The 16,185-nt window shown below is 38.0% G+C and overlaps 5 protein-coding genes across 7 annotated transcripts in view; 3 read left to right on the top strand and 2 right to left on the bottom strand.

Moving 5' to 3' along the window:
• LOC104710192 (filament-like plant protein 3) overlaps nt 1-2,773 on the top strand; it is a 3,491-nt gene extending 718 nt beyond the window's left edge. Inside the window, exons 2-5 of one of the 2 annotated variants that reach the window (XM_010426850.2) lie at nt 107-251; nt 442-607; nt 704-2,181; nt 2,372-2,773. In XM_010426850.2, coding sequence (XP_010425152.1) covers nt 141-251; nt 442-607; nt 704-2,181; nt 2,372-2,488 — 1,872 coding nt within the window. In that variant the 5' untranslated portion in view covers nt 107-140 and the 3' untranslated portion in view covers nt 2,489-2,773. Of the gene's footprint in view, nt 1-57; nt 252-441; nt 608-703; nt 2,182-2,371 lie in introns of both variants that reach the window. The other variant, XM_010426787.2, reaches the window with a different exon arrangement.
• On the top strand, nt 4,951-6,562 carry LOC104710105 (glucose and ribitol dehydrogenase homolog 2). Its single transcript, XM_010426685.2, has 4 exons — nt 4,951-5,139; nt 5,317-5,690; nt 5,799-6,157; nt 6,397-6,562. The coding sequence occupies exons 1-4, from the start codon at nt 5,026-5,028 to the stop codon at nt 6,417-6,419; spliced, it is 870 nt and encodes a 289-aa protein (XP_010424987.1). The 5' UTR covers nt 4,951-5,025; the 3' UTR covers nt 6,420-6,562.
• On the bottom strand, nt 6,535-9,336 carry LOC104710020. Of its 2 annotated transcripts, XM_019244516.1 has the most exons (7): nt 9,197-9,336; nt 8,740-8,838; nt 8,578-8,653; nt 8,435-8,490; nt 8,092-8,204; nt 7,911-7,972; nt 6,535-6,946 (listed from the first exon to the last, which is right to left on the bottom strand). In XM_019244516.1, exons 1-7 carry the CDS (start codon nt 9,312-9,314, stop codon nt 6,634-6,636), a joined length of 837 nt encoding a protein of 278 aa, XP_019100061.1. In that variant the 5' UTR covers nt 9,315-9,336; the 3' UTR covers nt 6,535-6,633. The 2 variants fall into 2 exon arrangements, with proteins under 2 accessions (XP_019100061.1, XP_010424885.2); XM_010426583.2 differs by having other exon boundaries at nt 8,578-8,838.
• LOC104703421 (putative pentatricopeptide repeat-containing protein At3g05240) lies at nt 13,224-14,960 on the top strand. The gene has a single exon (XM_010419437.2). It carries the CDS (start codon nt 13,256-13,258, stop codon nt 14,948-14,950), a length of 1,695 nt encoding a protein of 564 aa, XP_010417739.1. The 5' UTR covers nt 13,224-13,255; the 3' UTR covers nt 14,951-14,960.
• The window catches only part of LOC104709972 (signal peptidase complex subunit 3A), a 1,631-nt gene continuing 456 nt past the window's right edge, over nt 15,011-16,185 (bottom strand). Inside the window, exons 2-6 of the mRNA XM_010426527.2 lie at nt 16,074-16,121; nt 15,710-15,772; nt 15,565-15,618; nt 15,372-15,458; nt 15,011-15,282 (exon numbers count right to left, since the gene is read on the bottom strand). Coding sequence (XP_010424829.1) covers nt 15,157-15,282; nt 15,372-15,458; nt 15,565-15,618; nt 15,710-15,772; nt 16,074-16,121 — 378 coding nt within the window. The 3' untranslated portion in view covers nt 15,011-15,156. The remainder of the gene's footprint in view (nt 15,283-15,371; nt 15,459-15,564; nt 15,619-15,709; nt 15,773-16,073; nt 16,122-16,185) is intronic.

Genomic DNA, 16,185 nt, shown 5'->3' with positions numbered 1-16,185 from the left:
TGCCCCATTTTAAAAGCTTTGGCCTTTCTTTCTTTTTTTTTGTTTTGTTAATGTTAGGTCGCAACTAAATTGGGGTTAAAGTCTTCTTCTGTTGAGATCGTTGCAGATGAGTTTTGTTTGAATGTTTGGTGGTTTTGGGTATGGACCGTAGGAGCTGGCTTTGGCGGCGGAAGTCATCTGAGAAAAGTCCCGGCGAAACTGAGAGTACTGGCTCTGTCTCTTCTCATTCTGAAAGATTCTCAGACGATCAGGTAATAATAATGCTTTGTGCTCTCTCAAGCACAAAAAGCTCTTTACTTTATATAGCAATGCCTTTTGTTTGATCTTTTGCTTTCATCTATCAATAGAGTTATTTATAGTAAGAACTTGTGATTGGGAGAGACTCTTATGGAGAACTTGATTGATTGAGTTTGGTGTGTAATGTGTGTGAATCTTCTTCAGAGATCTCAATCACCGGAATTAATCTCTAAACCGGTTACAAGAGAAGAAGAGGCAACGGCGGACGTCAAGATTTTGACGGAGAGGCTCTCTGCAGCTCTATTAAATGTCAGTTTAAAGGAAGATCTTGCAAAACAACATGCTAAAGTTGCAGAGGAAGCTGTCTCAGGTTTGTTTTTTTTGTTCTTGTCTCTCTCTCTTCGTTTTAGCAGATATTGAAGGATTTTTTTTTTTTTTTTTGACATGGCATTTTGCTTGGGTTTAGGCTGGGAAAAGGCAGAGAACGAAGCTGCGGCTCTGAAGCAACAGCTTGATGCTTCTACAAGCAAGGTTTCGGCTCTTGAGGATCGAAATACTCATCTTGATAGTGCGCTAAAGGAATGTGTGAGACAACTCTGGCAAGGAAGAGAGGAGCAAAACCAGAAGATCGAAGAAGCTGTAAACAAGAAATGCCAAGAGTGGGAAACTATAAAATCCGAACTTGAATCCCAAATAGAGGAGCTCCAAGCCAGACTTCTAACGGGAAAAGAAGAGGTTACTTCTTCTACTGCTTCGGTCAATGAAGACCTTTACTCGAAACTTGAGGCTTTAGAGAAAGAGAACTCGGCTTTGAAGCTTCAACTACGTTCAAAAGCTGAGGAGCTCAAGATCAGAACTATAGAGAGGGACTTGAGCACTCAGGCAGCTGAATCTGCCAGTAAACAACAGCTGGAAGGAATAAAAAAGCTGACTAAACTTGAAGTAGAATGCAGGAAACTGAGAGTCATGGTTCGGAGATCAGACAATTCCAGTGAGCTCAAATCTTCTGTAGATAACCAATCAGACTACTCCGGGAGGGTTTCTTTTAGTGATAATGAAATGCAGAGTCCCTCTGCGAAGACAACCGGGAAAACTTCGATGTCTCCTTCGGTAGACATTGGTTTAATGGATGATTTTCTCGAGATGGAGAAGCTTGCTGCGCTGCCGCATTCTGAACCGGGAAGGAAACATTCAGAGAGTAGTAACAAGGAGTTAGAGAAATCTAATGCTCAATCAAGCCAACTAAAACATGAACTCAAAGCATCGCTTCACAGAATTTCTGAACTGGAAGAAAAAGTAGAGATGCTAGAGGTAGAGAAATTGCAACTGGAGATGGCTTTGAATGGATCGAAAGAGCAAAGCGAGGCATTGCAGAGCCGACTAAAGGAGACAGATGGGAAGTTATCCGAGTTAAAGAAACTAGAAGCAGAGAACCAAGAACTAGAGTTGTTGTTGGGTGAATCAGGAAAGCAAAATCAGGATCTTCAAAGAGAGTTAAACAAAGCTCAAGTGAATCTGTCAGAACTAGAGACTACAAGAGCAGAGAAGCTGGAACTGACCATATGTTTGAATGGAACGAAAAAGCAGCTTGAGACATCGCAAAATCGGCTAAAGGAAACAGAGAGAAAGTTAACGGAGCTTCAAACTCTACTGCGTCTAACGAAGGATGCAAAAGAAGCGGCTGAGGATGGTGTAAAGGCTGCAAATGCGAAAACTGAAGCGGTTGAATCAAGACTTAGAGATGTCGAAGCAGAAGCGGAATCTTTGATCTTGAAAATCAAATCTCTGGAAGATGTCACAGAAAAGGAACGTGCTTTATCATCAAAACACATTTCCAAATGCAAAGAACTGCAAGATGAGATCTCAAAACTAAAAAGAGAACTTGAGCTTCATCAAGAAACAGAGCCTGAGACTAACCATATGAAAGGTTTTGAGCTGAAGCAGGTGATTTTCTACTCTCATATGAATGCAACATTACATAATAATAATAATGATCAATGGGCATATACTTGAAAACAGTATTAGATACTTAGAAAACTCCATAGAATCATAATCAAACAGAATGCATCTTAGGGACTTGCAATATCATTTCTTTTTGTTTTAAAACACCTTGATGACAATGTGGCAATGACAGGAGAAGGAATTAGCAGTAGCTGCCTCAAAATTTGCAGAGTGCCAGAGAACTATTGCTTCGCTGGGCCAGCGATTACAGTCACTCGCTACATTTGAAGATTTCTTGATTGAATCTTGAGGAAGAAGAGAAGAGAAGAGCTTCATATTTCCCCATGAATGCTGAGAAGAATCAATAGACTCTGAAATCTTGATGATGATGAGCAGTTGATTCTCTGCGAAGGAAACTTGGAATCCCATTCTCAAGAACATAAGTGTAGAGAGGACACAAAAGGATGCTATGTATACGTCAGAAAGTGAAGGCTAAACCAAAACAGGATTGAGCTATATTTGTCAATAGAAACAATATGGAAAGAAAAGATTATAGTTTTTTCTTTCAAATTTGATTGAGTGTTGTCCATTCAAATTTTTATCTGTCAAGGTCAAATCAAATACAAAAGAAAGAACTAAATAAAATACATAATAAATATTATAAAAAAAAATGAAATATAGTGAGACGTGAAAGGGTTTATATATTTCTGCTTGTAATTTAATAAATATAAAGGGATCAAGGTCCCATCATCATCTCCATTAGCCCTTTTAGCTCTTCGTGTAGATCATAATAACTTTGTAACGGTTACTTTTTCTTACCGTTGTGATCTATTTCCTTTTTTTTTCCGCAGCCCAAATAAGTAGAAAAAAGGAAACAAACCGACCTTCGCGTTTTTCTTTTATAAATACTGTCTCTTGCCTTCAGTCCTTGAGATTTCAAAGATTCTTCATTCTCTTCTTCTTCTTCTTCTTAGGAAAACACACAAAAAAACATCATCAATCTTTCTTTCTATCTTCTTCTAAATACAGAGTTTTTCTTCTTGAACAAGTTATGGAATGTTTGATCGCCGATCTAATGGAGCCGATTGATCTCAGAACCTTTTCGTAAGATTGATCAGAGTCGGAGGAAATCATCGTCTAACGTTCGTAGCTTGATCGGAGGAAATTATCGTGTTACGTACGTTCGTAGATTGATCGGAGGAAATCATCGTGTTACGTTCGTAGACTGATCATCATCCTATTCCTCTGTTTTGGTTTCGTGACTGCATCTGCTCATGTACACACAACAGAAACGGCGTCACCAATGTTTCAAAGAGGGAAACTGAATGCTACGACGATCGGGTTTCAATAGTTCGGATAACCTAGAGGAGTACGCATGACGATGAATGAAGATGGAGTTTCGTCACCAAAGAGCTAGGTTTGTTGTTGCTTTCTCAATTTCCTTTTCTCAAAGCTTTTTTCTTTCAAATATTTTTTTATTTATTTTAACTTAAAAGGTTTTTTATAGAAAATATTTTTGTTTTTTAAAATCTAAGTGTTGAATTTTTAATATGTGGAAACAAACCGAGTTAGACATCCCGTCCCATCCTACGGGTCCTTAAGAGGTTTTTATTAGCTCAATCGGTTTCCATGTAAGGTTAATTCAATAATTAGACTAATTTTTATGGTTTTCAAAATAATTTTATTATTTAAACTACTTTTTAGGTTTTTATTATGTAAACTGATTTTGGAGGTTTATTTTTTTGGCAAATGTTTTTGATTTTTTAACTAAAGTTTTAATATTTTTGTTAAATTAATTTAAGCGATAAAATTCAACATGTTAAAAATAAATCCGGTTAAGCATCCCCCTAATCTATAGATTCAAGTGTTATTAGCTCAACAACCAATTTTTATGTAATATTAATTTAACGCTTAAACTAGTTTTATAGTTTTCAAAATGATTTTAAACAATCATAGTCTCTCATCTCATCTATGTTGATTTTTTCCTAACCATTCTTGAGGACAAAACCGAAGATTACCGAGAGGTTATTGGTTCAGAGCGATCAAATAAATTACTTTTAAAAATCGTTATTATAGATTATATTTATTTTTTGAATATCATGTTAAATTAATTCAAGAAAAATAACGTTCTCTTTACCTCCGGTCTAATTTGTTCTGAAAATTTGAGAGCAAAAAACTGAGCAAAACATTCAAATTGTTATTATAGATAGTAGAAAGACGAACCCGTGTACGGTACAAGTTGTACCACACACACAAAGGAAAACCCTATAAATCAAGATAAAATCTTAATCTTAGTGATTAATGATGTATATAGTGAATTGTTGTAATCCAACTTTCTCCTTTGGTTTTTCAACTTCCATTTTATCCCTTTTAGCTTCTATTGTTCTTTTAGTTAGTATTAGATTAGTTTAAAACTATAGATTAGACCAGTCTAAAGTTAGATAATTTCATGGGACAATGTAAACTCCTATAAAGGATATCTATTTTCATTCAAAATTATAGCCCCTTAAGACCAAATTTGCATACCTTAAACAAAGATAGCTATAGATATCTCATGTAGACCATGAAGCATGTAAGTTTTTGTATATATCTCAATCACTCAATGGGACTAATGTTTATCCCAAATAAGCTGATTTTAACCACGTGGACTCCTCCTTAGCTGCGCCGTTGCAATGACTTGTCCACGTCATCGAAAGTGAGATGCAACGTGGTACATCATTCAAAGAAGCTCTCAGTTTAGACGCCTTCTTTAGCTTATTTGTTTCTCTTGATCATTCATAATTTTCATACATATATAGAGGGTAATTTTCTCGGAAAAAACTTATCGGAAAATTTTGAGTGTGAAAAATGGCGAGTGGGTTTCCGCCGCAGAAGCAAGAGACACAACCAGGGATACAACATGTCATGGAGCCAACTCCCGAGTTCTCTAGCTCTAACTACAAACCTTCCAACAAACTTCATGTAGTTTCTTCTTTTTCCCGTTTAGGATCACTTTTATAAATTTTCCATCTAAAAATCATACACTTCGACATAATTGAGGCTACGCCTACGATCGGATAAAATAACATTTTAAATGCAAAATTAGCGTTTTTATTCATACCTACGTGTATCACAAGGTATCTTTGAAACCATCCGCAGGGAAAAGTAGCACTCGTGACCGGAGGAGACTCGGGGATAGGTAAAGCAGTGTGTCACTGTTATGCGCTTGAAGGAGCGAGCGTGGCTTTCACGTACGTGAAAGGTCGAGAAGACAAAGACGCAGACGAAACGCTGCGTTTGCTTCACGAGGTTAAGACGAGGGAAGCTAACGAGCCGATCATGATCGCTACTGATTTAGGGTTTGAGGAGAATTGCAAGAGGGTCGTTGAGGAAGTTGTGAACGCCTTTGGACGCATCGACGTGCTTGTGAATTGTGCAGCTGAGCAGCATGAGGTTTCGATTGAAGATATCGATGAGGCCAGGCTTGAGAGAGTGTTTCGTACCAACATCTTCTCACAGTTTTTCTTGGTCAAGTGAGTACTCATTACTCAATCTGGTTTGGTTATTAGGTACCGGCTAATTGATTTGTTAAGAGTTCAAATCTTTTTATTATGTACCGTAATGGTGGTAATCAATCATAGGTACGCGCTGAAGCACATGAAGGAAGGGAGCAGTATCATCAATACGACGTCGGTTGTTGCATACGGAGGAAACTCAAGCTTACTAGAGTACACATCTACTAAAGGAGCCATTGTTTCCTTCACACGTGGCTTAGCTCTTCAGCTTGCACCAAAAGGTATTCGTGTGAACGGAGTAGCTCCTGGTCCGGTCTGGACTCCACTGATAACCGCATCCTTCTCTGACGAAGCGATCAAGCAGTTTGGATCAGAGACACCAATGAAAAGAGCGGCTCAGCCTGTGGAAGTGGCTCCTTCCTACGTCTTCTTGGCTTGTAACCATTGCTCTTCTTACTATACTGGCCAGGTCCTCCATCCAAACGGTAAGTTCTAATTTGAGGTGGTTGATTTCAGTTTTGGTTCTGATTTTTGATTGAAGGATTTAAGGAAGATTAGATTTTAATCCGGTTTTGGTGCGGTTCTTTATGAAGAAATGAAACTGAGTTAGTTTTTCCTATGGTTTTTGATCGGTTAGACGGGATTGGGTAATTCCTAAGTCCATCACAGTCACATATTGATCTCTGTTGTGGTATATTGTAACGCAGACGTATTTTTGGTGCAGGTGGTCTTATCGTGAATGCTTGAGCTAAGAGATCCAGTATATTACAGTTGTGTGATGTGTAATAAGGTGAATGTTGCTTTGTGTGTTTGATGAATAATGTAAAGTAAAAACAGAGAAATGAATAAAACAAAGTAAAAACAAATCAAAAGTGGTATACCATTAACAAGAAGTTATGAGTTTCTATAACGACTGGACACAAGTTTTTCTCAAGTTTTGTACAGAAGTGTATGGTTTGTCTTAGTCTGAGTCTTCTTCAGAGATAAACAAGTAAGGTGTCACTCGTGTTCTTACGTTATGTTCTTCTACTTCTTCTCTTTCTTCACTAGCCACACCAATCTCTCTTCGATTGTTCCAGCCTAACCGCTTCTTATAGATAGCATCATAAGCCTCCAAGTTCAGTCCCGCTGCTAGGAAGAGTTCTAGCTCATCCACAAACCGGTCTGTTCTCGCCATTACAAATGGACGTGCTGCTTCTGAGACGACTGCTTTGAATTGTTCTTGGTTTGTTGTCTCCACGCTTCTTGCTTCTTGTTTGCGTCTCTGTTCGAATCTAAATGAGAGAAAGTCAGTCATGCTCATTCATGCCACCCAGAGATACAGACTACTTTGATTAGTTAAACTCTAGCCAATTAAAGATATATCCATGAGCTTTTAAAGTTGTAACGTTTTCCTCAAGAGCTTTTACCTTTTGCAGAAGGACTCCATCACACCGACCAAATGGTGCAGAACGATATCAACATCTTCATCCTATAGACAAGGGACAAAACCGGGTTAAAAGCAAAGAACAAGTCATCTTTGCGAACAACTCAACAAAAACATAACAGCACAAAGGCAGAAATATAGAAGAAAGGGGCATAGATTCAAACCTGCATTAGGGCTTGGAGCTCTCTCCTCAACCAGGCTTCAAGCCACCGATTTGGATAAAGAAATTTTTGCAGCTTCCAAAACCGTGCAACATCAAATACATCAGCCACGAAACCTGGTTAAGCCAGACAGAGATTAGAGATTTCATAAAAATCTCATTCTTGATTGATAGACACATTTGATTCTACTGACAAACTAAATTAAGTAACAGATTCCCAACTCTTGTATCAATCATCTTTAATTTCTCGGTAATATAACATGGATGAAAGGTTTTCTATTCATAAGTTCCATCATAAGACGGAACGACACAACAGGAGAATATGTACAAGCAGAGAAGGGAAAAACCTGATTCGGTGTAGTAACATCTCAACCTGTATCTCTGTTCTTTTGTCAGTACAAATCTGCAAAACAAAGATGAAATCAGAGTTAGATACTCTCTCTAAACAAAATATAGCCAACTATAATAGAAAACCAAACTGCTAACATACCCATCTGAAATATTCCGGTTGATATAATGCCNTGAGAGAAAGTCAGTCATGCTCATTCATGCCACCCAGAGATACAGACTACTTTGATTAGTTAAACTCTAGCCAATTAAAGATATATCCATGAGCTTTTAAAGTTGTAACGTTTTCCTCAAGAGCTTTTACCTTTTGCAGAAGGACTCCATCACACCGACCAAATGGTGCAGAACGATATCAACATCTTCATCCTATAGACAAGGGACAAAACCGGGTTAAAAGCAAAGAACAAGTCATCTTTGCGAACAACTCAACAAAAACATAACAGCACAAAGGCAGAAATATAGAAGAAAGGGGCATAGATTCAAACCTGCATTAGGGCTTGGAGCTCTCTCCTCAACCAGGCTTCAAGCCACCGATTTGGATAAAGAAATTTTTGCAGCTTCCAAAACCGTGCAACATCAAATACATCAGCCACGAAACCTGGTTAAGCCAGACAGAGATTAGAGATTTCATAAAAATCTCATTCTTGATTGATAGACACATTTGATTCTACTGACAAACTAAATTAAGTAACAGATTCCCAACTCTTGTATCAATCATCTTTAATTTCTCGGTAATATAACATGGATGAAAGGTTTTCTATTCATAAGTTCCATCATAAGACGGAACGACACAACAGGAGAATATGTACAAGCAGAGAAGGGAAAAACCTGATTCGGTGTAGTAACATCTCAACCTGTATCTCTGTTCTTTTGTCAGTACAAATCTGCAAAACAAAGATGAAATCAGAGTTAGATACTCTCTCTAAACAAAATATAGCCAACTATAATAGAAAACCAAACTGCTAACATACCCATCTGAAATATTCCGGTTGATATAATGCCGCTCAAAAGAACACCAATCGTAGTTGTGGATGATCGAGGAATTATCTCTCCGCATAGTGTTATTATAGTCATTCCTGTTAACAACTTCCTCAAGGTGTCGTTGTGAGCAGAAGAGAGCGTTTCTAAGAAGCAAACCTTACAGAGAGGACATTTCACTGATGATAATTGCTTAGAGGCCTTGCTGGAAACAACTTTGATCCACTGTTTGATGCAACTGAAACAAAACTTGTCTGCAACACAACAGAAAAGCAAAACAAAAAATATATATGTTCTAATCAGTTAAAGTTCAACTTTTTACGAATGTATCAGTCATTACCTAAAACCATAAACCTATAATGGCCTTTCTAAGATACACAGACACACAAGAGCTAATCAATTCAATCCTTTTTGGAAAATTAACTAATCAAATCTGTTTAAATTGGTCACAGACAAAAGTGAGGGGTTCAAAAATAAACCAAAGATTGAATCTTTGAATTCACACTAATCTCAAAACTTTAAAACTCTAGAAGAATCCATCTATATAACTTTGGCGCAGCATCTAATCACAAGTTTTAAACAGAGAAAAATTGAAAGAGAGAAGAAACGTACGGAAACAGGTATCGAGGTAAGAGTCTTGGCGCATTGGTCCAAGGCAGATAGGACATGGATCACTATCGGATCCGTCGTCCATGGAACCACTCCCGCCGGCGGTCTCCTTCGCCGCCATAGCAACTCGGACCTCTCCAGTTTCCGCTTATTCACTATTACGACGTCGTGTAACTAAACACCCTTTATTTATACATGTCTCTTCTTTTACAAATAATTGCAAAATTTCTTTCAACATTCAAATTAAACCCAAAACTATTTAAAAATAACAAACTTCACCCGACTCTATTTAAAGGTGTGAGAACATTGGTGACTCCGTGACGGAAAATCGGTATTTTCATACTCCAGCTAAGGGGGTATGTTGAATTCATACACCAGCTATAACACTGAGTAAATCCATACACAAAGTTTAGTAAAATTCAAATTGGCTGCACCAACTTGACAAACGGTGCAAGAACATGCACAAGCCGTGACGGTGTTATCTGACCGTTAACAGCTGCTTACGTGGATGTCACGTAATAAACGACGTCGTATTAAGATACGAAAGAAAGAGCTTCTTTTGTCCAAAACGACGTCGTTTCCATTGTCTTCTTCCTAAGCCATCTACTTCTTCGTTCCCGACTCGAGTTATGTTTCTCAATCCCGACTCATGTTTCTTCTCTTCTTTTCACCAATAAATCAAAATCAATTGGTCAATTGATTCAATTAGCAACGATTGTCGACCGTGGAGAGTGTATAAAGTGTTGTTAACCGTATTGTCATCGGAAAATGAGGTAATTTTAATTCAATTTTTAGGGTTTTTATAATTTAGGGATTTTCTTAATTGAGATAGTTAGGAGTGTTTATTTAGATAACCCTCTAATTCTTTTAAGTTTTTTTTTTCAGTTCCGATGAGGATGTCATATTCCAATGCCACAATGGTGGAGAGTTTGGAGTTGTTGATGGGAAAAAATTACTTATGTTGGAGGATCGACTCTAACCCTTGAAAGCAAACCAGAAAGTGTTGTGACTAATCTGATGGCGGCATTGGACGATCCTCTTTATGGGCAGAAAATCTGGTATAAGTATCCATTTGAAGATTTTTCAGAGCTGAAGTTAATAAATGAAGGTGAGAATTTTCAGAAAATGTGTACAACTGCGGTTTGGGTTAAGTCGATAGAAATCTTTCTAGAGAAAGAATAGCATGAGCTTCTTGAAGTTGGTTCTCATGGTGATGATAGAGATGGTGCTCATAGTGATAGAGAAGGTTCTGTTGGCGATGATAGAGATGGTGCTCATAGTGATATAGATGGTTCTCATGGTGATGATAAAGATGCTCGTAGGGTATTTGTTGACATGGAAGATCGAGTGGAGGAGAACTTAGCAGGTTTTGTTGACGAAGAAGAGCATGATAATGATGAGGATACTCCTCCTAACTTAGATTGCGAGGACGTTGAAAGAAGATATATGAGATGCAAAAAAGGTAGTGGAGAAATAAAATTAGAGCAAGTCTTTGATAGTATATGTGAGTTTAAAGAAGCTGTGGTCGACTATGCTCTTAAGAATGGAGAGAATATAAAGTTTACAAGATGGGTTCAGAGAAGAGTGAAGTAAGGTGTTCCATTGGAGGGAATTGCAAATTCAAGATCTACTGCTCCTATGAAGATAAAATTGGAAAGTACATGGTGAAGACATGCAATGATGTCCATGCATGTACAAAGGACGGGTTTAGTAAAGTGATCAAGAGTGGAGTCCTTGCTCAGTTGTTCTTGAATGACATAAGGAAGGATCCGACATTCAAGGCTAAGGCGATGCAAGATGCGATTGAGGAGCGTTACACCATAGTTGCTACTTATGATCAGTGTCGGACAGCTAGAGCAAAAGCATTGAAGATGATTCAAGAGGAATATGATGAGCAATTTGCTCGTCTACATGATTACATGGAACATCTTTTAGAGTAAGTCAAGCTTTTTTTTACTTTGTTTTTCTTATAATTTTGGAGTTAGTCGGTAATATGGGTTTGATTTCTGTTTTCTAGATCAAATCCGGGTTCAACAGCGGAGGTTGGGACATTGACTGATGATGCTGGTATCGTCAGGTTTGATAGGTTTTATGTCTGCTTTGAAGCTCTTCGGAAGACTTGGCTTGCATATTGACGGCCAATAATTGGCATAGATGGTTGCTTCTTAAAAAACGGTGTGAAAGGACAACTGTTGGCAGCCATAATTTTAAAAAACGGTCTTAAAAGACATGTGCATGTCGAAGATGGAGTATGACAGGGATCCCTTGCCGCCATGTTTTAAGAGTCATACTGACCAAGAAGCACAATCCTGAAGATTATGTTAACTGTGATTGGTACTTGGCATCAACAAATGTCAAGATTTACTCTGAGTCAATCTCAGCAGTTAATGGCATTGGTTTTTGGATAAGATCTCAGGAGCCTAGGATTCAACCACCACCACGAGAAGTTACAAAAGGTCCCAAAAAGACAGAAAAAAGAAAGAAGGGCAAGAATGAGTCTCCAAAGAAGAAGTCAAAAGGAAAAGAAGAACAAGAACAACCGGAGAAGAGAATCAAAGTTTCAAAAGCTGGACGAGATAGTCGTTGTGGCCGGTGTAGTACCGTCGGTCATAATACTAGAAGTTGTCCGGCTCTGGGAGTTGTTGGTAGAAGGTGGAAGAAGAAGAAAACTGGTGAAGAACCAAGCCAAGGACAAAGCCAAGAACCAAGCCAAGGACAAAGCCAAGAACCAAGCCAAAGACAAAGCCAAGGACTTAGTCAAGCACCAACCCAAGGACCAAGCCATGGAATGGAATGAATGAACTGAATAGAAGGAAGGGACGAATGGAAGTTAGTTTTTTGTTTTTGTTCGATGAGATTGAAAGTTTTTGTGGTAATCTCATGGTAGTTTATGGTTGTAGTTCGGTGAATTTCAAGTTTTTGTTGTACTCAAAACATGGCTTCTATTTTTCATCTAATCAAAACTTATTGAAGTTTTATGTTAATCTTAACATAGTTAACAACAAAAACACTTAACAACTCCATGATTACATGCTTAATCACAACAAAAACACTTAACAACACATTACACAAATATTACATAGTAGACAAAAGCCACAACTAAACCACCACAAACAATCATGTTCTTGAAGCTTCTTAGCTCTTGAATCTCTTTCTCACAAGAACTCACCACACCTTTAAGCTCTACAATATTTTTTTCACATCTTTCTGCGATTTTTTTGATAGCTTCTACCTCATCTAATCTCTTTGCTAAGCTTTCCACTTCTCTTTCTATTTTGTCAACTACACTTTCAACCTCTTCCATCTCCTCAACCATGCTTATGTCGGTCCACTTAAACAAATGATTCGGATTCTAATACAAAAATACACATTATGAGAAGGTTATGAGAACAATTTTCATATGACCAACTATATTGATTACCTCGTCGGATCCATTAGGACAACAATGAAAGAGTCTTCCAGGATTTTTCATTGTGTTTGAAGTTCTCATTACAGAGAATCGACCACATCTACATTTTCGTGGGATTCCTCTTCCAATGACATTGACTCTGTCGCTGCTCACTCCTTCACCAAATAACGGATTCACCAATTCACAATCAAATAATATTTCTATCAAAATACACAAAGACAAGGAAACTAAACACATTATGTTCTCAATTACTCACTTGAAGAAGCTGATGATGAAGACATCTTAATCGATTTCGCCCAAAAACCCTAAATGTTCTAAAAATCCCCAAATCAATTGAACAAACTTTCTCTCGACTCGTGAAAGAAGTAAAAAGGAAGAAGACAATGGAAACAACGTCGTTTTGGACAAAAGAAGCTCTTTCTTTCATATCTCAATACGACGTCGTTTATTACGTGGCATCCATGTAAGCAGCTGTTAACGGTCAGATAACACCGTCACGGCTTGTGCATGTTCTTACACCATTTGTCGAGTTGGTGTAGCCAATTTGAATTTTACAAAACTTTGTGAGTGTTATAGCTGGTGTATGGATTCAACATACCCCTTAGCTGGGTTATGAAAATACCTATTTTCCACTCCGTGACTGAGTTTGAAATATGAAGAAGCACTACAAACCAATTCTCTCCCAATTGGAGAATTGCAGATCCATGTTTGAACTGAATCAACTCCATGGCTTAATGATCAAATCCTCAGTTATCAGAAACGTCATTCCTCTAAGCCGACTCATAGACTTCTGCACTACTTCTCCCGAGACTATGGATCTCAGCTACGCGAGATCAGTTTTCGAAATTATCGATTTCCCAAGCGTGTATATATGGAATTCGATGATCAGAGGCTTCTCGAACAGTCCGAACCAAGATAAAGCATTGGTCTTTTACGAAGATATGCTTCGAAAAGGTTATTCTCCGGATTATTTCACTTTCCCTTATGTGCTTAAGGCTTGTTCTGGGTTAAGGGATGTTCAATTCGGGAGTTGTGTTCATGGGTTTGTTGTGAAAACCGGGTTTGAATTGAATATGTATGTTTCTACTTGCTTGCTTCATATGTATATGTGTTGTGGAGAAGTGAATTGTGGTTTGAGGGTTTTTGAGGATATCCCAAAGTGGAACCTTGTTGCTTGGGGAAGTTTGATTTCTGGGTTTGTGAATAATGATAGATTTAGCGACGCGATTCAAGCGTTTAGGGAGATGCAGAGTATTGGTTTGAAGCCAAATGAGACAATAATGGTGGATCTTTTGGTTGCTTGTGGCAGATGTAAGGACATTGCGGCTGGGAAATGGTTTCATGGGTTACTTAAAGAATTAGGCTTTGATCCATATTGTCAGTCAAAAGTCGATTTTAATGTGATATTGGCTACAAGCCTCATTGATATGTATGCAAAATGTGGAGATCTGAGAACCGCAAGGTACCTGTTCGATGGAATGCCTGAGAGGAACTTGGTTTCTTGGAACTCCATTATCACAGGGTATAGTCAGAACGGTGATGCAGAGGAGGCGATGCATATGTTTTTGGATATGCGTTCTGCAGGTTTTGCTCCAGATAAAGTAACGTTTTTGAGTATGATCAGAGCTTCCAAGATTGAAGGGTGTTCACAGTTGGGACAACCGGTTCATGCGTATATATTGAAAACTGGATTTATGAAGGATGCTGCGATAGTTTGTGCAATTGTGAATATGTATGCTAAAACAGGGGATGCTGAGAGCGCAAAGCAAGCGTTTGAAGATTTGGAGAAGAAAGATACAATAGCTTGGACCATTGTGATCATCGGGTTAGCCAGTAATGGGCACGGGAATGAAGCATTGGGTATGTTCCAGCGAATGCAAGATGAAAGTAATGCTACACCTGATGGAATCACATATATTGGGGTTCTATATGCTTGCAGCCACATAGGTCTGGTCGAAGAAGGACGAAGATACTTTGCGGAAATGAGAGATCTTTACGGCATAGAACCAACTGCTGAACACTATGGATGTATGGTTGATATCTTGAGCCGTGCTGGTTGTTTTGAAGAAGCAGAGAGATTGGTAAAGACTATGCCGATACAACCCAATGCTAATATATGGGGTGCATTGTTAAATGGTTGTGAGATACATGAAAATATGGATCTCGCAGATCGGATAAAATTCATGGTTGCCGAATCAGAAGAACTCGGTAGCGGAATCTATGTTCTTCTATCTAATATATATGCCAAAGCTGGCCGATGGACTGATGTTAGACTAGTTAGAGAATCCATGAAAAACAAAAGGATAGCTAAACTTTTAGGTCATAGTTCTGTTGAAGCAATGTTGTGATTCTGCTTGCCTTAATACTAAATTTTGTTTTAATGATAAATGAAAACTACTTGAGATCACTTGAAAGAAATATCTGTGTTTACTGCTAAGAACATTAGTGCTTTTAAATTAGTTTTTCCCCCAAATAAGAAAAGTCTGAAACTTTTCAGAAAAAACTGAAATTCAAAAAGTCTTGGACAATGTTTGATGTACTCATTCAATCTTCATCATCTGTATGCATCTGGTAAACTGTAACCGGGCATGACTATTTTGTCAGCAAACATCTTGCCGGTCTTGGGCATCACATGCCAGTGTAGTGTCAAGTTGAATTCTTTTCCACGAAGATTCTGTCCCTGAAAGATCCCAAACGATGATCAGTTTCCGTAATCTAAACAAGTGTAAAAACGCAGAAGACTTGGTGGGACTTGTTGAGTTAGTGTACCTGATCGATGAAACGGTACTTGTTTGAGACTTGAATTCGGAATTTGGCATCTTCCTTGGCAGGGATTATGGCATCCCATAGAGAAACCTGCAAACGAATGTGCATCCATTAGTGATTCACTGAAAGAGGTACAACAATCTTTAAGTCAATAAAATCCCTCAGAAGAAGGCTTTTTGCATTTGAGCTGTAATACCTGATTCAGAAAATTCTTCGGGGTTTCATACTCTGCTGCTACGAAAACAAAAACCTGCAAACATTTTTCGGTTTAATAAAAGATCATCCAGCAGGAGCAGCCCCAATTTGCAATGGATTCAGATAAGTGTTTTCAGAAGTTAAACCTGTTTGGTGTTCCAAGTAAATAGTGACTGCAAGTCTGCTGATATGTCCAATGTCAAGCTGACCTGCATGACAATGTAAGAAATGGTCAGCAATTGGAGTAATCGATAGAGGGAAATCGACAAACTAGGTAAAGAAGAGGAAGCTACAGATGTATGTGTAAATTCAAGGGTATTCAGTAACCACAAATCAACAATCTGAGAAAGAGTCTTGTAAACTACTATCACCAGTGTCTTAAGTTAATCAAAATTCTAAAGCTTTGAGATGAATTACTATACTTAGGGAAGTAACCAAGCAACTTTAGCAATTCATAAGAAAGAAAAGAAATAAACATTAGGGGTAGAGGTCAAAACCATGAAACTTTACCTCATCGTTTCCATGAGATTGCTTCTTAAACCGATTAATATTAAGTATCTGCATACCACAACAAAACCAAAAACACACCCAAATTAAAAAAAAAAAAAAAAAAAAAAAAAAA

Source organism: Camelina sativa, chromosome 1 (genome assembly GCF_000633955.1).
Source record: "Camelina sativa cultivar DH55 chromosome 1, Cs, whole genome shotgun sequence".
Classification (NCBI taxonomy): domain Eukaryota; kingdom Viridiplantae; phylum Streptophyta; class Magnoliopsida; order Brassicales; family Brassicaceae; genus Camelina; species Camelina sativa.
Note: the sequence above shows the minus strand (reverse complement) of the source record. Positions and strands in the feature narration are given on the sequence as shown.